At 41.9% G+C, this 22674-nt stretch overlaps 1 protein-coding gene across 1 annotated transcript; it reads left to right on the forward strand.

Moving 5' to 3' along the window:
* The first annotated feature begins 16334 nt into the window (after nt 1-16334).
* LOC125291595 lies at nt 16335-17365 on the forward strand. The gene is given in 2 exon segments (XM_048238419.1): nt 16335-16862; nt 16938-17365. Coding segments are annotated over 2 exon segments (948 nt in total). The 3' UTR covers nt 17358-17365.
* Nucleotides 17366-22674: the final 5309 nt, after the last annotated feature.

Raw genomic sequence — 22674 nt, forward strand, 5'->3', positions numbered from 1 at the left:
ACACACACACACACACACACACACACACTAACCCACACACACAAGCACAAACACACACACAAGCACAAACACACACACACACACACACACACACACACACACACACACACACACACACACACACACTGGACTGTCTGATTAATCTGGTTATTTACTAGATACTTACTTAGGACTTTCTTCAGTATTTCAGTATTTGTTTAAAAGGCTTCCCTCTGCAGTCCCCCCAGAAAGCCCACTGCACTGACACTCTATGAGACAATGAGTGTATCATACAATATACACTCTACAGCATCAAGCAAAACCAGAATATTCATTTATTAAAATATATTTTATAATAATGTCATTAGCCCACACTGTCCCTGCCTGGCCTTGGCAGCTACAGGTGTATGATTCTCACTAAACGTGTCAGCATGTCCTGAGGTACGCTGTGTCTCTGCTCTTTGTTGTTGCTCTGAGGCCTTGGACGTGTTAGTCGCTGAAAGTGACCGAGTGTTCTGTCCAATAACACTCACACGTATCAAAGCTGCACTGTCAGCAGGAGTTTCGCTATGTGGACACTCAGCACCCCCTCCCTCCCTCCCTCTCTCTCTCTCTCTCTCCCTCTCTCCCTCCATCCCTCTCTGCCTGCCTTGGCTCTGGACACACACACACTTCTGCTTAAAGGAGTCCTATACTTATGCCTTTGCGCACACACACACACACACACACACATACTCCTGCTTAAAGGGGCATATAGTTATGCCTTTGCTAGCCCCAGGTGTCTGCTTGCTCCCAGTTTCTGTTGTGTGAAGCAATTGAGAATCTCTTTATTTTCCCTCTCCCACTGTTTTTTGTTTATTTCTTTTTAAAAACGTTTAAAAACATTACCGGTATCTGTCTTTATCTGGTGAGAACTGGATCTACGCTGCGGTTCAACGTGGCGGTGAAAACTAAAAGGTGAACTAAGGACATGAACTAAGCACATCACGTCTTAAGTGATAAGCGACAGGTTTGGCTTCCACACAACAACGGTAAACAACAACTGATATGCCCTGGAAAAAAACACCACATTGAACAAAATATGATGTGTGTCCCTGTTCTTTATTTCACCCTAAACGGTTCTTATATAATGTCAGTCCGACCCTGCCCTGGGCTTTTTTACTGCATATAATGTCTATCTAAGGTATAAAGAGGCTGCTTACAGACACTACTGGTACACTGCTGCTGTGACAGACAGAAAGAGAGTAGAGATGAGGGCCGTCATCCCACTGCTGGTGCTGCTGTTCTCCATGTGTGGAGCTCAGAGCACCCAGACTGAAGTTCAGACAGAGAGCCAAGTCAGTGAGGCTGCTGTAGATGTCTATGCTGAGCTCGGGGAACTCAGAGACATGTTAGAGAAGCAAGGAGTGATGCTAGTCCATCTCACACAGACTCACAGACTCTGAGCTTCACTCAGGATGAGCTACTAACACCACATTGCTGCTAGACAAGATGGGGGCGGAGAATAGAGAGCAAGAGATTAAGCTGGCCGCAGTGAAAGAGAGACTAGTGGCCAGTGAGACTAAAGTGGAGGCTCTGGAGAGGGTGAATTCAGCACAAGAGGCAGAACTGACAGCAGTGAAGACCAGACTAGCAGCCACTGAGACTGATGTAGTGAATCTGGAGAAAGAGATCACAGAGCAACCCAAGGTGGCATTCTCAGTAGGCCTGACCGACTCAGGAGACATAGACATTTCGATATGGACTTGGTCTTCACTAAAGTCATCACCAATGCTGGGCAGGCAGCAGCACGACAGGCTTCTTCACAGCTCCAGTCAGGGGGATCTACTACTTCAGATTCACAGTCTTAGACCACCTAAATATACAGATGATGACCATTGTGATGGTTAAGAATGGAAAGCAGGTCATGCGTTTGTATGGTTATGACCGAGATGCAAGCCAGACTTATCTGTCCAGTGGTGTGACTCTGCAGCTGGAGGTGGGAGATGTAGTTAACATGCGACTCCCTGCAGGCTTCAGGCTCCATGACTACTGATAATTACAGCAACTTCAGTGGCTTCCTGCTCTTTCCTCTTTGAATGCAGCAAACTGTTAATACATGATGAGCAGTGTGCCTAATAATCATGAAGTACATTGAAACTGACATGTTGAGTAAATATTGGACATATACGATGTAGGTGAAATGAGTAACTATCAAATATAAAAACACCCAAACACCATTATCTATATTATGGCACATCTCTGCATAATATGAGTAGAGATCCAGACATATTCACACACATACAGTACATGTACTACAGCCATCTGCATACAAAAAAGAACATATGAGCAAGGCATTATTGGATGTTGGCATGGGTAAAATTGGTAATTCATGGTTGCTAGGGTAATCAGGGTGGTTGCTAGGGTGTTGCTAGGGTACATATGGTGGTTGCTATGCTAAATAACTCGGTTACTATGTTGTTTGCTAGGGGAATCATGTTGGTTGCTATTGTGGTTGCTAGGTTAATTCAGGTGGGTGCTAGGGTGTTGCTAGGGCAATTAAGTGGTTGCTAGAGTGTGTCTAGGGTATATATGGTGGTTGCTATGCTAAATAACACGGTTGTTTGGTGGTTGCTAGGGTAATCATGTTGGTTACTATGGTTGCTGCTAGGGTCACATTATAGTAGTGGTTGCTAGGTTGTTGCTAAGGTAATTAAGATGAGTCCTAGGTTGTTGCTAGGGTAATGCATGCTAGGGTGTTCCTAGGGTGCATATGGTGGTTGCTATGCTAAATAGCGTTGCATAATCATGTTGGTTGCTAGGTTGACATTCTAGACATTGTTGCTAGGGTATGTAAGATTGTTGCTAGGGTGTTGCGAGGGTTATTTAGATGGTTGTTAGGGTGTTGCTAGTGTACATATAGCGGTTGCTATGCTAAATAACACGGTAACTATGGTGGTTGCTGGGGTAATCATGTAGGTTATTATGGTGGTTGCTAGGGTCAAAATATAGTGGTGGTTGCTAGGTTGCTGTTAGGGTAATTAAGATGGTTGCTAGGGTGTTGCTAGGGTCATTAAGATGGTTGCTAGGGTGTTGTGGTTACTTGATCAAGCCCAATAAAGAAAGAAAGAAAGACAATTTAAGAAGAACAATAGTGGGCTTGCTTGATCACTAATTATGCAGTGTATTTGCCAGTTTTGCTGTTTTGAAATTTGGCTACATGTCTGACAGACAGGCAGACATTCCTCCTGTTACTGGTTAAGACTAGATGTACCGCATAGCGGTACAAAATATGACCGCCGCTCAGTCCTGTACATCCGTTTCGCGAAAATAAATCACACTTCAATTTGTCTCCATATTTTACTCCATCCCCACTCTTGAAACTTTTTGTGTATGCTTGTTTGGCATGCCTGAGTGTGTGTGCGGCTGCACAGAAAGTACCCTACTGGTGCTGAAAAGGTGAATAGATTGTAGAATAGCCAAAGAAGATGTAGAATTGTTATAAAACCTTTAAAATCTCTAAACAATCACAAGTAGGGCAGTTCATCACAGTTCATCCATTGCAACTGGATTGATGAAAGGTCACTTACACCTGTAGGCTACATTGTATTTGGGAAAAGCAAAGGTATCAGCATAATGTTATTTATTTATTTATTTTTTTATGTATTTATAAACAAAAACATCTCTGTCAGTTCCATGCCGTTTTCAACATCTATCAAAACAAAGGTCATTTTTGGATGGATGGATTTTTGTGAATGTTTCTTCTTCTACATAAGATTTTAGTCATCTTTAGTTCATGTAATACTTTATTGTCAATGCACAAATTAAGTAACAGTAGTCTGAAACGTTATTGTTAATGCACAAATTAAGTAACAGTAGCCTAGTCTGAAACGAAGTGCTGTTTTACATCTAACCAGTGGTGCAAATAACTGACATGTCCAAATGGGCCTTGATGAAATGCGTGCTAGACTGTTCATACACATTTTAGCGGGCCAAAGTTGAAGAGCTTTTGTCCGTTATTGTTATTGCAAATATAGGCTGATTCATGTTCCCTTGCATTGTTTAACTGAGGTCCATGGCTAGTCTGGCTTTCATCAGACCAAGCTCAATCTTTTAAGAAATCAAAAAATAAATAGCGGGCAGATCAGGCTGGGTTCACCCAGCCTAGTCCATAGGCACCCGATATTGTTTAATTTTCCGATTGAGATATACACGCTCTGGCTATTCTAAATGAAAAAAAATGCATCAGGGGAGTTATGACAAAACGGTAACTAACAAACTAGATCCTAATAGAAAGTTGTTAGCTTCCCTAAGCTACAGGTAGGATTATAAGGTAGGCCTATTGACAACATAAATTGTCAATAGGCTATGCTGGCGACACAAATAAAATCTCCTTTGGAAACCAATGGCTTACGCCTTACAGTATCAAGCGGACTTAAACTGTCATATCGTGGCGAAAAGTTGTAATAACATTCACGCAGCTCCATGAGTCAAGGAAAGCATAAAATGAAGTAGCCACTTCTAAATGGGACCTACTACACAGTAGCTTAAAGGTGTTTTGCTAAAGCAGCCATAATGAAATGAAGGTGTCATTGTTTGGATACTTCACACGCGTGCTTTTTTAATTTCACAGACTACAACTACCAAGCTGTAATCAAAGCACATCGATTCCCCTCTCACCCTGCGCACTTAAAACAAAATAAACAGGCGTCTCAGTCTCCGCATGTATAGGCAAAACTGCATCAGACCCGATTGTAGCGTTGGTAAATCTTCCATTGCACAGAATGATTTTTGTAGCACGTGCAATAAATGACAGTCGAAAGATACAAACAGTGCTGCTATACATTTTGCTTGGTATAACCGCATTTATAGTTTTCTACAAATGCAATAAATCAAATGCCTCCATTACTCAACCAAGCTTCGCTTGGTAACATTACCTAGGTCCTTATTGATATTACAAGATTAGCATTGCCTGCAGTAAAACCAAGCATGTCCGATAAACATCCTCAGATTTATTTCGGCTTCAAGAAGAAATGGGAATTACACTTCATGTGAACATCGTCCTATCCTTATTAGATGTTAAGCTGCGGTAAATTACAGTCCTTGTATGGCGTCCATTGTTTTTTCAACCCCTTTTTTTAACTTCCAACAAAATTGCGTCTCACTGCAGCGATGCGCCATCTAGTGGACAAACGACTACTTCTCGCCAATACTGAAAATGCAGCCATGATGATGATGATGAATATTTATTTTTGGCTTTCTTTTAATCCTACTGATTTTCATTTTTTACGGGGCAAATCACAAATGAGTGATTATGAGCCAGGTTTATGTGGGCCCTTGAGACCAACATACCATAAAAGATTCACAGAGAACTGTGTCTGCCCTACCCTCCTTTCGGGGTCCAGTCCAGCGAGGGGGGCTGCAGATGAAAAGCGAAAAATGGCGGTTCCATGCTATCCATATGGGGTACATGCTCACCAAGTTTTGTGTACCCGGTCTTTCAGTGTCCGGGAATCCTTGTTGGTGTATGCGTCACTAAATGTACACATAAATTATTTTATTGTAAGGCCCCCCCATGAACGAAAGTACACAAAACTTGGCATGCATTCAGAGGGTGTCATAATGATCCTACACTTTTAATTTTGTGCAGTTTTGACCTTGTCAGCCAGAGATATTGAGATGAAAACACCTAATTTTATGCTTTTTAATTTTTTAACTAGGTGGCGCTATACATGAAATAAGTGGTAATGGGATGGGTTGACATGCCCCTTAAGACCAACATACAAAAAAAGGTGGACCTCCTAGGCCCTACGGTTCTCGAGATATTCACAGAAAACTGTCTCCGGCCACCTACAGGCCAGTTGGTGTATAGTAACATAAATTAATTTATTGTGTGGGCCCGCCCCATGAACGGAATTCCACAAAACTTGGCGTGCATACAGAGGGTGTCATAATGATCCTACACTTCCAATTTCGTGCAGTTTTGACTATGTTAGGTCACAGATACCTTCAATTACACTACCTCATTTTACTTTTTGTGTTTAACTAGGTGGCGCTATACATGAAATGAGTGGTTATGGAATGCGTTGACATGGCCCCTTGAGATCAACATACAAAAAAAATAATGGTCCTCCTAAACCTTACGGTTCTCGAGATATTCACAGAAAACTGTGTCTGCCCTACCCTCCTTTGGGGGTGCAGTCCAGCGATGGGGGCTACAGATCAAAACGAAAACGATGGTTCCATGCTATCCATATGGGGTTACATGCCCACCAAGTTTTGTCTACCCCGGTCTTTCAGTGTCCGGGAATCATTGACGGAAATTTGGACATCTAAAAAAAAAAAAAAAAAATCTGACTAAACCTATGATGACCTTACGCTTTTGCTGCGGCGGTCATAATAATGCTATTTAGGCTGCATACATACACTCACTCACTATTCACAGAGAGATGAATTTCCATTCTTTAAGCAGTGACTAGAACTGAAGATGTGAGCTAAAGACACACATCCCCACCGGCCCTGCATGATGGGTGACAGGTTTGTACTTTCCCACAAAACTGGTCAACGTATGGGCCACTGGAAAGAACAACAAATCTTCATGTTTGCTGAGCTTGATGAGCATTCTTGGACATGAGTTCACCCTAAAAAGTGCTGAGCAGTGTTGTAGTCAAGTCACTATGCCTCAAGTCTGAGTCCAGGTTCGAGTCTCCAGTATTCAAGTCCGAGTCAAGTCCGAGTCATTAAAAAAAAATCCAAGCCAAGTCCGAGTCGAGTCCACTTCTTATCTGAGTCGAGTCACTATTAAATGCAAAATGGACAACCTTCGGGGCAGTCATGTCTCCAGGCATTTGGCGCTGTTAAAGTACGTTATTGTAGGAACATGGCGTGATGTGTGATGTATGACATGAAGCAGTAACACTCCATTGCACTAATATTAATACTAAAAATAATATAGATATTAAAATCCTATACCAAATAATATTCTAATTACATATTGTAACAATTCGCCCTTATTCAAAAAAACTGATTGCCACTATACGCATAAATAAGGTTACGGGCGGATCTAGCCTAAGAAATCGTGCAAGTTCAAGACAAGTTCGTGCATGAAAGACGAAAGCTTCAGTTTTACTTAACTTAAGTGAGCAAAATGCCTTGGCTTCCTCTTAGTAACAGTGTATATAAAAAAAGATTTTAAAAATCTTACAGAAGGAAACACAAACATATGAGATTGATTCACGTTGTATTGTAACGTAATTAACGAACTCGCGGCCGACTGAAGGCCCGACACACAATTAACAACACAAAGCTTCACAATGCACAAACAAATACCCCCCAAAGTTCAGTGCCCAATAGTCCCGACATTAAGCAGATGAATCATACAGTCCAAAAGTAAATTAAGTCCAAAGCACAAACGTGATCCCCGGAATAGGAAAGAGATGTGGATTACCTTTTTATTGAAGTCATTGGATTACAGCAAGTAAAGAATCTCTTTTCCTAACATGCGTGTTATGGTGAGATTGCGTTTTGCAACCGTGTGGGGAACGACTTCTCAACAGACTGTAAGATCAACATATCCTGGCCCACATATTTATAAAAAATATCACATATTAATCCTTACTGAAATTCAATTTTAAATTACAATAAATTGACAGTGACACTAACGGTTATACATTGTTGTTGTGTAATTTATGTTGATGCATCACACCATTAAGTAGATGACTATCCAAAACAACCTAATGCTGTGGGTAGATCATCAAAAATGTATTACATATACCATAAGTGTAATGCTTTACTACACTGACAGAGCTGCACAGTGAAGGGGGAACCTTACTAAGCACCACCAATATGTACACTGTAGCACTCTCCAGGGTGATGCATGGCAGCCATTCCGTGCCAAACTAATCACCACACACCAGCCAGAGAGCGGAGTGCCATTTAATGGACAGGGGGGCAGCCGTGACCTACTGGTTAGCACTTCGGACTTGTAACCCCGACCAGTAGGCACAGCTGAAGTGCCCTTGAGCAAGGCACCCAACCCCTCACTGCTCCCCGAGCACCGCTGTTGTTGCAGGCAGCTCACTGCGCCGGGATTAGTGTGTGCTTCACCTCACTGTGTGTTCACTGTGTGCTGAGTGTGTTTCACTATTTCACGGATTGGAATAAATGCAGAGACCAAATTTCCCTCACGGGATCAAAAGAGTATATACTTATTAGGGGTGTGCATTGGCACTGCCCTCACGATTCGATTCGATTACGATTCGTCAGGTAACGATTTGATTCAATTCGATTCAACGATGCATTGCGATGCATCAAAATTCGACTGCACACAACAAGGCAAATTTTGAGGTCATGAGGCAATACAAGTAGTCAGATATTGAACAACAGATTTTATTGGCTGGTGTGTGTATTATCACTCTCCTGTATCTTTGACATAAATATCATTAAATAAAATAAAATTGAACAGGTACACTGGTACAGAGTATTGGGTATGGCATTTTAAGTTTAATAATTTAAACACATTGTAAAACTTAAAGCCCAAATTTGGAGACATCCATGCATGTCGAAATTTGCTGCAAATTCAAAACTGGATTACTCTGGAACGGCTAACTGTACAGGGGACTGCTTCCCTCATCATCTGCTGCTTTGCGATTGTTGGACTTTTATTTTGACAAGTTGTCGTCGTTCTGTCTTCCATATTCATGAAAAGTTTGGTACGAATGTTGAGTCATGTCTCATGAAACAGTCATGAATGCTTTATGACAGCTGCTATGAATGTGTTATGAACTCACCCGTCAAGTAAAGTGTTACCGAATTCTCAGTAGTGTAAGTGCACTACACTAAGTGAGCATTTGTTTGCACAATTTGAAATTACAGAGTAATCTGGAATAGGAATTGCAAGTGCAATCGGTTTGCATGCTAAAAGTAAGGTTAACAAACTCATTTCACAGTGTAGCACAAACTTCAGCAATTCAAGTATAGTTTACTTGATTGTTTACTTTTCCACCTTAAAATGAAGTAACATCATTTTACGCAAGTAATCTCAACAAAAGACAAAAAACTACTTTCTACTTTCTAGAACATTTTAAGTAAAGAAAGCTATTACTTTATACAGACACACACCCGTCTTGATTTGGACAAATGACTGACAGACTGGCAAGCACACTCTGAGTCCTGACTAGAGGTGGGTCACTTGGATGTAAAGTTGTGGGTTTCACTTATTCAGTCTGTTATTTTTTTATAATTTTAAACGATCATACAAAATTATGATCTGAATTATTAATGACTCCTGAGCTCATGTCATAAAGCTTTAACATGAAGCCCCTCTTGTCCTGTCCTGCCCTACGTGATGGGTGACAGATTGTACTTTCACACAACGCTGATAACTGAATACACAGACATGTGCTGGAAAAAAATATCTATCATTTCTAAATCTGATCAGTGTCCCTGGACTTTATTAACCCCAAAAGTGATGAAATATCTTACATAACGAGCAACTGAGGCGTATAAAAGAGGGTGTTTCAAGAGGGACACTCACACACTTCTTCTAGCTCTACTGCTGCTGCTACTACCACCACCACAAGAACAACTACAATAATTACTGCTACTGCTAATACTGTGTTAGACAGACAGAGAGCTGTAATAAGTATGAGGGTCGTCATCCCACTGCTGGTGCTGCTGTTCTCCATGTGTGGAGCTCAGACTCAGAGCACCCAGACTGAAGTTCAGACAGAGAGCCAGAGCACTGGGGCTGCTGCTGCTGCAGTTACTGAACAAGTAGATATATATGCAGAGCTCAGGGAACTCAGAGACATGGTGGTGGAGCAGAGAGTGCTGCTGACTGTTGCCCAGAATGAGCTACAGAACACCAAATCCCTGCTGTACACAATGGGGGCAGAAAACAATGTGATGAATGAAAGACTGGTGGCCAGTGAGACTGAGGTGGAGAACCTGAAGATGGAAACTGCAGCACAAGAGGCAGAGCTGACAGCAGTGAAGACCAGACTGGCAGCTACTGAGACTGTAGTGAATCTGGAGAAAGTGATCACAGAGCAACCCAAGGTGGCATTCTCAGCAGGGCTGGGTTATGGATACATACATGCTGGGATACTGAGAGGAACTTGGTCTTCAAAAGAACCATCACCAATGTTGGACAGGCCTACAGCAGCACAACCGGCTTCTTCACAGCTCCAGTCAGGGGAGTCTACTACTTCAGATTCAATGTCATGGATACCTTAGGCTCCATGGAGATCAAGATGTATAAGAATGAAGAGGACATCATGAAGTTGATTGCTAATGGGCCGCCTAGTGGTCCTAACTATCTGTCCAGTGGTGTGTTTCTGCAGCTGGAGGTGGGAGATGTAGTTAACATGCGACTCCCTGTAGGCTACAGGCTCCTTGATGATACTTATAACTACAACACCTTCAGTGGCTTCCTGCTGTTTCCTCTCTGAATGGAACACACTGCTCAAAATGATGCTGATGCTACATGATGATGATAAGCACATTGAATAACCCCTGTGTGTGACATGTGCTGTAGAAATACAATTGCCTTGCTTTGCCTTGATGCTGACAAGTCATAAATAAAGTACAAATGATTAAGAGCAAACAAATCCTGTTCTTTTGATTTTTGAGGTAATGTATGTGAGTGTGGAAACTGAGGATTTTGACAAATCATAAATATATTACCTTTGATTATGAGCAAAAAAGCATTTGTTGATTACACATAAATTAATAAACCAAAAAGCAATTAGTAAATAAAAATAAATACAGAATACTGAAGACTAAGTAGAAACTAGGAGTCAAACAGTCCAGTTTTTCTCAGTTGCTAAAACACAATTTGTGAAACCTTGCTCCGTTTTCTTAAAACATTAAACATAATACCTCAGCTTCAAGCAGTATTTACAAAACCTCTGACTCCTCTTGCAAAATCAAACTTTCACCTCAAAACAGTTTTACCTGTGCTCAAAATCAAACTTTCGCCTCACAGATTTACCTGTGCTCAAAATCAAACTTTCGCTTCAAAACAGTTTTACTTTTTAATTAAATTTCCCTCACGGGATCAAAAGAGTATATATACTTATACTTCTGCTGAAAATTAAACACTGCTCTCAAATCATAAACAAAGTGATATACTATCAAGCAGTCGGTAAACAGTATACCAGAAAATAGAAAAAACATATTGGAACATGTGAAGAAAAACATAGTTCTCACTTTGACTATTGCTCTAAACATTTTAATATCAAAACAAATGTCATATTTTTCCATTATTAGATAGATAGATAGATAGATAGATAGATAGATAAATACAGTAGATACTTTATTGATCCCCAAGGGGAAATTCAAGGTCTCAGTAGCATACAGACATCACAAACAACATGCACTAACAACAGAAAAAGTAATAAAAGTATGTAATATAAAAAACACAACTAAGCAATAAGGACAAGAATATACTAAGAAAGAAGCAAGAATATACTAAATACAAATTATACTAAATAACACTAAATCTAAATCAAGTCTAAAACAGTATCAACATAGTGTGCTTAGGGGTGATTAAGCTTGATGCGCTTGTCATTGTCTTTTGATGAACGAAAACATCAAGTAGAAAAGACCACTTTGCTTTGCATTTTTTTTGTTCTTCTTCCTCCCTACCCATTTTTTACAGTACCCTGCATCTCACAAACTTGTCATTTAATTCTTGTTCTTTGTTGATATGAACCCGCAACCAGTCAAAATCTACTGAGCAGTCAGTACTGTAAACAAAGCACAATGTTCAGGGCCATACAATTTGTTTACAGTATTGTACAGTATACAGCCTACAAAGCACTGTACTACAGTGTCCGATAAAAATGCTCTTTCTTGCCATTCTCCCCTTCCTCCTCGTCCCCCACCTCGCATATGCAATCGTCCTCGTCCTCTCACATTTCTTCTATCCAATCTCATTCCCACCTTCAACAACCTGTTTGCTCTCTGAACTGGTTTTGTCATCATTTGAAACAAATTAAATCAATTTTGAGTGGTTGTGTTTAATCAATGACATGTGTATGTCCATTTCTATTTCATTTTGCCACTTGTGTTTACCAGTATGGATGCATGTGCATTAGAGTGCAGAATGTGTTTTGAGAATGAGAATGTGTTCAAAGTTTTGCTAAAAACTGTAAGTGATATCTGCAAATTGTGTTTTACCATGTGAAATGGTTTAAGGCATGCAGCCCTCCTCCTCACTCAGTGCAGCCCACGGATCAATTTTGAAATGTCATTAAAATGTTCGTTTTACCACATCTAAACATCCTTATTGTAATGATACGGTCCACCGATATGGACGCTTCCTATATAAATAATCCCAGCGGAGTCGAGCTTTCTTCACTACAGCCAGCGAGCGAGGAAGAGATACAGAGAGCTGCTTATAAAGAAAACTCATGAATTGTAGCCTACTATTTTAGACACGGTGGGAAACAGCTGATCTTATCATGGAATTCAAAGTCAAGTTATGTGTTTTAGCAGGCTATGCTTAGAAACAAAACCAGCTGTGAACGATTTCAACTTAAGTCACCTACAACACCATGCACAAAGATAACTAAAAGTAGGCTACATCAGAGCTGCTAGAGCCGTTGTCGTAGCCGACCAGGTCAAGCAGGGTCATGGAATTTCAAGAATACCATCAGCATTTTAATAAAGTCTATTCCAGACATGGAACGTCAGGGAATTATATATTTGCTGGGCAAAGTTGTGGAATATCAGGGAATTTTGTTGTAGGAGTTTAAAATTGACTTGCCAAAATGCATTAATACAAATACTGTATACATGTAGCATTGGTGTTTATTGAGTTATTAGCGTTTTCCATTACTACTTGCTTGAGTGGTTGTCTCAATACCCATTTTTTAATTTACTGATTGGTCATGGAAATTCAGGATTTTTGTCAGGGGAAAGTCATGGAATTTTACATTTACTTAGAGTGGGAACCCTGGTAAAGATACACTAACAACAGAGCCTTTTTACAAGAGCTATTACCATTACAGTGGAAAAAAGGTGTATTGTGAATGTGTAATATTTTTTTAGTTTATTTCAAGTTCATTGGTGAATAGAAGCAACATTAAAAATGCATTTGAGTATATAAAATATTAAATTAATGCATGTTGGTTTAATAAACCGCACAGCCAAGAAAATTATGTGGCCCTCTCTATCATCAAATTTACCCATCCCTGGTTTAAGGTATTGACAACAGACTAAACAATTAGCTTAATGAGTTCAAGCAACTGAGAACTTTCTTCAGCCAATGGGTTTTAGTGTTTTAGCAACTGAGAAAAACTGTAACTTCAGTTTTTGTTCTTTCTGCTCTCGTATTCCCGTAGTCTGTAGAGAGTTGCAGGGGAAACTATAGCTAAATGAGGTGTTACTTGAGTGAATGTCCTCTGTGGCCTCTAACAGTATGTGAATGGTGGTTATGGAGTCTCTGTTAGCACTGGTTGGGCATTACATCTAGAAACAGAGAAATTAAATGAAAAACACACACACACACACACACACACACACACTGCGAGAGGAGAGATGTGCAGGGAAAGACACAAATAAAGCTCTGTGTGTTTGAATCAGTGATTTGGAAGAGAGAGTGAGAGCCCAGAGTTCCCCATGCCCAGTGCCAAGCTGTTCTCCACCTTAGGCCTGCTATCAGTGGGCATGGCATTAGCAGCACAGGCTATCAGTGGGCATGGCATTAGCAGCACTGGCTATCAGTGGACATGTCTAAGGAGATTTTAATTAGTGAATCAGTTTCATGCCACACTCTTGTGTTAATTAAAAATTCCTCTGCTTGGGTCTGGTCTCCACCAGAAATGAGTGCAGGTACAGTACACCACTCATATGAGGCGGGAGAAACAGTACACACACACACACACACACACACACACACACACACACATAGTATTTAGCGTTTCATTTTTGCTAGACCTGGACCATGTTGTAATGCTCTTCCTCCTCACCTCCTCCTCTTCCTCCTGGTGCAGATCTTCGAGGGGAACACACACTTCGACACGCCCGAGATTCGGCGCTTCAACAAGACGGTGGCCCAGTTTGTCCGGCTAAGCATCTCTGAAGCTGGTCCCCCGCTGGCATCAGCATGAGGATGGAGGTGCTGGTCTGTGACCTGCCAGGTAGGACTGTTACACACACTCACACACATACACACACACACGCACACACACGCACACACACACACACACACACACACACACACGCAAACAGATGACAACACTGTAGAACTTTCAGTCATTTATTTAATAACTTGTGTCACAGTTCTCCTCTTCTCTCCTCTCCTCACCCTCCTCTCCTTTCTCCTCCTCTCTCCCCTCCTCTCCTTTCTCCTCCTCTCTCCCCTCCTCTCCTTCTCTCCTCTCTTTCCTCCTCTCCTCTTCTCTCCCCTCCTCCTCTCCAATCCTCTCTCCTCCTCTTTTCTCTCCTCATCTTCTCTCTCCTCCTCCTCTCTCCTCCTCTCTTCACATTTGTTCTCATTTCTCTGTGCATGTCCTTTGGGATGAAGTGAAGTAAAGAAATAATGAAATGGTGAATAAATAAAGGAAGGCATAGTTGCTAACACACACATACACACATACACACACACAAACACACACACACACACACACACACACACACACACACACACACACACACACACAAACACACACACACACACACACACACACACACACACACACACACACATAGCCCAAGCGTGAAAGACATTGAGGACGAGCTGTAGTTTTCAATCAGTCCAGGCTCCATTATTCATTACTGAGCTGAATTCTATTGTAAGATGGAGAGAGAGAGAGAAAGAGGGAGGGAGAGAGAGAGAAAGGAGGGAGAGAGAGAATGATGAGAAACGAAAACGAAGGGTGGGATGATGATAGAGAGAACAATAAATAAGTAGAGAAATACCACTTTCTCTCTCGCACACACAAATGCTCTCTCTCTCTCTGTCCCTCTGTTATTCCATATTCTTGACACACACACACACACACACACACACACACACACACACACACACACACACACTGGACTGAGTGTCAATGAGCATGGCTCTGCCTATTTACTAGATATGTAGGACTTTCTTCGGTATTCGTCTAAAAGGCTTCCCACTACAGACCCCCCCCCCAGAAAGCCCACTGCACTGACACTATATGATACAATGAGTGTATCATACAATATACACTCTACAGCATCAAGCAAAACCAGAATATGCATTTATTAAAATATATTTTATAATAATGTCATTAGCCCACACCTTCCCTGCCTGGCCTTAGCAGCTACAGGTGTATGATTCTCACTAAACGTGTCAGCATGTCCTGAGGTACGCTGTGTCTCTGCTCTATGTTGTTTGCTCCGAGGTCTTGGACGTGTTAGTCGCTGAAAGTGACCAAGTGTTCGATAACGTTCAATAAAGTATCACCGTATTACCGATAACGTATCAAAGTTGCGCCGTCAGCAGGATTGGCAGAGCTTCGCTATGTGGACACTCAGCACCCCCTCATCCCTCCCTCTCTCCCTCCCTCCTTCTCTCCCTCCCTTGGCTCTGACAGGTCTGAAAGGCATAGTTATAGTATGCCTTTGCACAAACACACACACACACAAGCATATTCCTTCTTAAAGGAGGCATATAGTTATGCCTTTACACACACACACACACACACACACACACACACAAGCATACTCCTGCTTAAAGGGGGCATATAGTTATGCCTTTGCTAGCCCCAGGTGTCTGCTTGCTCCCAGTTTCTGTTGTACTGTATGTAGTAATTGAGAATCTCATTATTTTCCCTCTCTCACTGTTTTTTTTTATTTCTTACTTTTTAAAAACTTTTAAAAACATTATCTGTCTTTATCTGGTGAGAACTGGATCTATGCTGTAGTTTGACAATGAACTAAGCACATCAAGTCTTACGTGATAGGCGACAGGTTTAGTTTTCTCACAACAAGGGTAAATGAGTACACTGATACGTCCTGGGTGGGGGCGGGGGGGTTGATTAATCGTTGATATTGCGCCTTTCATGCCAAATTGCAATATGAAGTGCTGAACAAGCAATACAGCCCTCATCAGAATGGGGTGAAATAAGAGCATGATGTCCCGTCTGGCCTACATGACAGCTTTGCACTTCCCACAACTCTGATAACTGAATAAATAGACATGTCCTAAAAAGGCCATATCATATATATTTTATCGCTGTCCCTGGACTCACCTCGAAAGTTATTACATTTCTTACATAACCACTAACTAAGCTATAAAAAGAGGGTGTTGCAGACTCAGACATTACTGCTACAGCTACTGGTATTACTACTACTACTACTACTACTACTACTACTGCTACTACTACTGTGAGAGTGTTGAGATGAGGGTCATCATCCCACTGCTGGTGCTGCTGTTCTCCATGTGTGGAGCTCAGACTCAGAGCACCCAGACTGAAGTTCAGACAGAGAGCCAGAGCACTGGGGCTGCTGCTGCTGCAGTTACTGAGCCAGTAGATATATATGCAGAGCTCAGGGAACTCAGAGACATGGTGGTGGAGCAGAGAGTGCTGCTGACTGTCGCCCAGAATGAGCTTCTGCACACCCAAATACTGCTGCACACAATGGGGGCTGAACTGAATAAAATGGAGACTGAGAATGATGCTCTACACACAGAGGTGGCCATACTGAAGGAATCTGCTGTACAGAAAGATGATCTGAGATCAGTTTCCGAGACACTGGCAGCCACTGAGACTGGCATGGAGCACCTGAAGGAACAAACTGCAGCACAACACACAGACGTGACCACTATGAAGACTGAAGTGATGAACCTGAAGATGGAAAATGCAGCACAAGACACCAGACTGTCTGCCAGTGAGACTGAGGTGGAGAACCTGAAGATGGAAACTGCAGCACAAGAGGCAGAGCTGACAGCAGTGAAGACCAGACTGGCAGCTACTGAGACTGTAGTGAATCTGGAGAAAGAGATCACAGAGCAACCCAAGGTGGCATTCTCAGCAGGGCTGGGTAATTCAGGATTCATAGAGTCTGGGAATACTGAGTTGAACGTGGTCTTTCCTAAAATCATCACCAATTTTGGACAGGCCTACAGCAGCACGACAGGCTTCTTCACAGCTCAAGTCAGGGGAGTCTACTACTTCAGATTCACTGTTAGGGATTAACTAGATACACGCTATATGGATATCAAGATGTTTAAGAATGCAGAGCAGATCATGAGTTCAGCAGAGTATGGAACTGATGGACATGCCACCTATCTGTCCAGTGGTGTGACTCTGCAGCTGGAGGAGGGAGATGTAGTTAACATGCGACTCCCTGCAGGCCACAGGCTCTTTGATGATACTAATAATCACAGCATCTTCAGTGGCTTCCTGCTGTTTCCTCTCTGAATGGAACACACTGCTCAACTGTGTATGTGGTCATGATCATAAGAAAATGAATCATTTTTAAAAGTAAAAGTGGTATCGCCAGACTCAGAGAACGGCTGGATGAACTGGAGAAAGGTAAAAATTGTTTAACTCAAGGGGAGGTGGAAAATGAGTGTAATTCCCCAAATGGGGGAATATCCCTTTAAAGGTTGCCATGGGGCAGCCACGGCCTACTGGTTAGCGCTTAGGACTTATAGGTGATGGAAGGAAAGAGGAAAAGAAAGAGAGGAAGGGAGGGAGGAAGGGAGATAAAAGGATGGAAAGAAGGGTTTGGAAAGAAAGTGAGAAAGAGGGAGATGGAGAGAGGAAGGGAGATAAAAGGATGGAAAGAAGGGTTTGGAAAGAAAGTGAGAAAGAGGGAGATGGAGAGAGAGACCAAAAAAGAGGGAGAGAGAGAAATAGACATAGAGTGTGCAGTTGAGCACTCTGCTCCTTATCAGCAGAATTGAATCCTCAGGCAGCACTTGGATTCCCTGTGTTAGCTTACACAGGGCCAACCCCACCATAGGCCATAGGTGAGTCAGCTTTTTGGCAGAGTATATTGTACTGTGAAGTAGGGCCACTACAACACGTGGCATGCATTAATCTGTGTGCTAGGTTGTTGATTGGCTGCGTACAGTGCATGTTTTACTGTGAAGGTGAACAGGTGAGGAAGGTGGGACCTGTCATACTTCATGCTTTTGAGCCAAAGACCAAGCAAAACACACAAGAGAGGTAGCTTAACTAGTGCTGCAACAATCAGGCTTTGTAAATGGCATCTTTTTCCCACAGTTCCCACAAATTCATTTTTACTGAATTTACGCTTGCGCCAGAAATGACCGGTATTCGGTATTCAGACAAATCTTAAAGAAGGGATTTGGTATGCGGCAGAACCCTAAAAATCAGGATTCGGTCCATCCCGAGTTGATATTTTATTTAGGGAAGATCTTCCAGTATGTTCCAATCATATGTTAAATTTGTCCCCTCTACTTATGTTTTCACAGGTCTTTTCTCCTGATATCCTGACCATCAGACCACATACAGAATGAAGCGTTTCACCACCAATTTCTGCTTATCTGTGGTTCTCTTGACATGTTTGGAGAGTAAGGATTTCAACGACTGCTCTACAGTTAACATAATCATCCCCCAATCCTTAGAGATTGTGAACGTCGGAACAATTTTACACCACTCCCCTTCTTCTCTACATCGAAGGAGCAGTTAGCACTCCCACCCCCCTTTTGGACAGGAGGTTACTGAGCATCAGGACTAGAAGCACCAGGCTAATAAACTCACAGCTAATACAGATAATAAACTCACCACACTGAAAGTTCACTGTGCCGCACGTCTCCTATTATCAGTATTATTTTGTAAATGTACCTCACTGACTAATTGCTGCTATTCTACTATTTCATGATTATTTTACCACACCGTTTGATAAAATGTACATCATGCGCTATGCACATAGACTGCAGTTGCAGGAATATGCTATTCGCTTGAGCGATACTGCTATTGTTGCACGAAATATTCCAGAATCTAAAACTGTGCCACCATTGATTTTGCTCTTAAAAGTACGATTTATCTTTAAATCGTACTGGAAATTGTAACCAGATCTTTTATTGAGTTTATTATGTATTAACTATGATGATACTGTATTGTGATTATGAACAGGGCATGGGTATTTTTTATAGTCCCTTTCCCATGTATTGGTAGTGTACAATGCACAATAAAGCACTCACTGATTTCTGTCTATGTGTTCTGACCACTGACTGACTGCACCCTGGTTATGATAAATAAGGTCAAAGCTTAAATTAACCTCAGGCCAGTCTGTTTTCATCCCATGTTTTATAATGTGCTGGTGGTATGAAATAAATGGGGTCCAGAAATTACCTCACACATAGATAGATATACAGTATACCAAAGATCCTTGATTACAACCTGAATAGTCTTGAAAGATGATTCTTCTCCCTCTGCTCAGGAGTCATTATAAAGTGTCAAAAAATGTCTTTCTGTATCTGTCTTTGTAGCCTCCAACTGAAACGCGTTGTTGTTTGACCAGTGAGTTATGTAGTGGATGTGAGGTATTGTCCAATATATTTAACAGCTTCTGCAGAACCCTCCACCACCAACTCCAGGGGCTCTAGAGCAGTCTCCAGCACAAAGCCAACCTTCCTAATAAGAAAATGCAATACAGTCTGTGCTGGCCCTTCTTGTAGGCAGCCTCTGTGTTCTACTTCCAGTCCAGTTTATTGTCAATGTTAAGACCCAAGTATTTGACAATAAACTGGACTTCATCTCTACATCTCTACAGCCTTTGCCTCTTCACCTATTGAGATGGAATTCAACTCAGCCCTGGCCTTCCTAAAGTCCACCATCATTTCCCTTGTCTTACATTTACATTTATTCATCTGGCAGACGCTTTTATCCAAAACGACATACAACAATAGAATAACATTTAAGCTACAGAGTTACAGCTATAGCAGTAGAATAACACTAGAGGGTAGGAGGTGGTTGCTCCTGCACCATGTCATAAAGCAGTCCACCAGTTGCCTGTACTCCTTCTCACCATCTCACCGACACACACTACAACTGCAGAATTATCATGAGAACTTCTGCAGGTGACATGACTCAAGAATCAAAGGTGTACAGTGTGAAGAGGAAAGGAGACAACATAGTACTCCGTGGTGCTCCTATTCAACTGACCTCCTGCTTAGACATACATTCATACATTGTGGTATGCAAGTTAGGTAATCAATAAACCATGAGGTTGTGGAGGTGTCTGCCTGCATCTTTTGCAGCTTGTCACGTAGCAGCATAGGCTGTTTGGTTAAACACACTTATAAAAGAACAGGATCCTCACAGTGCTGCTAGCCCTGTCCTGGTGAGAGTGCATTCTGTGGAACAGGTAGATTATGTTATCCTCAACTCCCACTGGTATGTGAACTGTGATGGATAATGTAGGTGGTCACTTGTCATCTCAGGTGGGCCAAGACAAGTCTGTCTAGTATATTCATGATGTGCAACATTAACACAACTGGTCTATTGTCATTGAGGGCGGTTGAAGGTCTTATTTGGGACCAAGGCAGGATGTCTTTCACAGAATAGGCAGCCTCCCCTGGCTAAGGCTGAGGTTAAAAGGTGCTATAGAGTAATGCAGAGCTGTTCCACACAGACCTTCGATCCGGACGTACGGCCTTGGCCATCCGGACCTGGCTGCTAGATACAGACAAACGGGTGGGAGGGATGGAGGGGGAGGGTTATGATGCAGGCTCAGCATTTCCTGACCAGGTGATGTCTTCCTCCAAAATGCCTCCTTGTTCTCTCTCACCTCACTGAGAAACCCCTAGAAATTCTATCTTTGGCTCTGTCTCCTGGTAACATGTATATCCCTCATATGAGTTTGTTGTCATCCTCTGTATCAAAATATGTGCAACAAGCCAACATTTCATACAAAACCTGGTGTGACTCTTATCAAGGCCTGTTTGGCTAATATGGTGAATGGTAGTCTCTAAGGATGTTTGGTGCATCACACATTCCACAGCAGGTGGTGTCAGTGAAATGAGTTGCCACAGGTGAGATCAGCAGTGAAATGGCTTTATTTCAGCACAACACAAATCTACGTATCAAGGGTATATCAAAATTTGGACATTTTAGGATAATTTTTGGACAAAATTGGACATTGCTTTAACCAGGAGGTTCTTCCATACATATATAACACACAGAAAAGGTGATTCACTAATACATTCAGCACTACACAGAACTAAAGCATGCTAGCATGGGCCAATTCTTAACAAAGGAACAAAGGAAAAGCCACGCTCAGTCAAAAACTGGACTGAAAACAAAGTAGAAAAATAAGAACACACTCTCATGCATTAGCTCTTGCAAATATCTTTATTGGATAGATCTGACATGTCTCCAAAAAAATCGGATGCGTTTCGGCCCTAGGCCATCATCAACTTGTCAACCCTAGCATGGCTTAGCGCGTGTGTTCGTAGATATGGTCCAATACAGATTTTTGCAAGAGCTAATGCATGAGAGTGTGGGTTTCAGATTTGTTTTCAAATTTTAAACAAAGCATTTCACATGACATAACAAATTATTGCAAGTAGGCCTATCGCAAATTAATTTAGCTTTGCATTAGATGGATACGCAAAGAAAATTATACTGTATGTTCAATATCAGCGGCTGAACTCCTTCCATATCTTTGTGTCCCTTTAAGTAATCAGTGTATTGATCAGTGTGTGATTTTCCCTGCAAGAAGACATCTTGAGCGTTACAGCGTTTTCCATACATTGACTTATTTGTGGCGGCCCACCACAATATCAACATTGACCACCACACAATGATTTTCCTGGTTGTACTAAATTGTGCTTCAATCTGGTTAGAATCATAATCGCGCTGCACTAATTTGTTAAAAACAGTTAATTCTGCAAACCTACCACCACAAATAGAATTCAATTCTGTGGGAAACACTGGCGTTATTTACAAAAAAGCAGGTTATCATGACAAAATTGGATCCACTGTTCAGCAGCTGCAGTTGGCCGCCGATTGGTTTGGGAGGAGACTTCTATTGTTGGACCCTAAGGCAAACCCCAGCAATTGCAGTGGTCCCCCTCTGGCCACACAAATGATCTGAAAACCCCTCTGATCAGCAGAAAAGATGCAGCGATCCATTTGGTGTCAGTAAGAATGATGCATTGTTAAGCCATCTGTTCACAGGAACACCAGACCCAACTTGTCACAGAAGCAATGAGTAGACCAGTTTTGCAATGTAGAATACTCTGAGACTATCTGAGACTACACATCATAATACGAAATTCAACGTAACTCACCTCCTTTCCCGATTTGGATTCCCCGTTACATCGTCCATGCTCGGTAGCCTACTTTCTGGATTCTTGGAACAGTGCATGTGTCCACCACGGATGACTCTATCCGTGGCCCCGTCACAAAATTTCGGTTACCTGCTAAGCAAAAGAAGGTTGCAAACGTGATCAAACTGAATTGTATGACAGCGAGACAAAGTTAATTACATTGCCAATTTCGTTCCGCCTAGCTCCACTCATCCATCTGGGACTAATCCATTGGAGTGTTGCTTCAGAAGGCTGGGCCTAATCAAAAAATGCTTGCATATGATTGAATAAGCCACTTGTCCGTCATCTATTGACGTGCTACTTCAACCACTCACATGAAGCCAACCATTGACGCTGATAACAGTCTCACAGTCGCTTTACGCTTATGTCACATCTATGAAACTCCCGCCCTGCGTCCTGATTGGCTGTACCATAAAACCGGGTGCAGAAAT

The sequence above is a fragment of the Alosa alosa genome, chromosome 3 (genome assembly GCF_017589495.1).
Source record: "Alosa alosa isolate M-15738 ecotype Scorff River chromosome 3, AALO_Geno_1.1, whole genome shotgun sequence".
In the NCBI taxonomy this organism is placed as follows: domain Eukaryota; kingdom Metazoa; phylum Chordata; class Actinopteri; order Clupeiformes; family Clupeidae; genus Alosa; species Alosa alosa.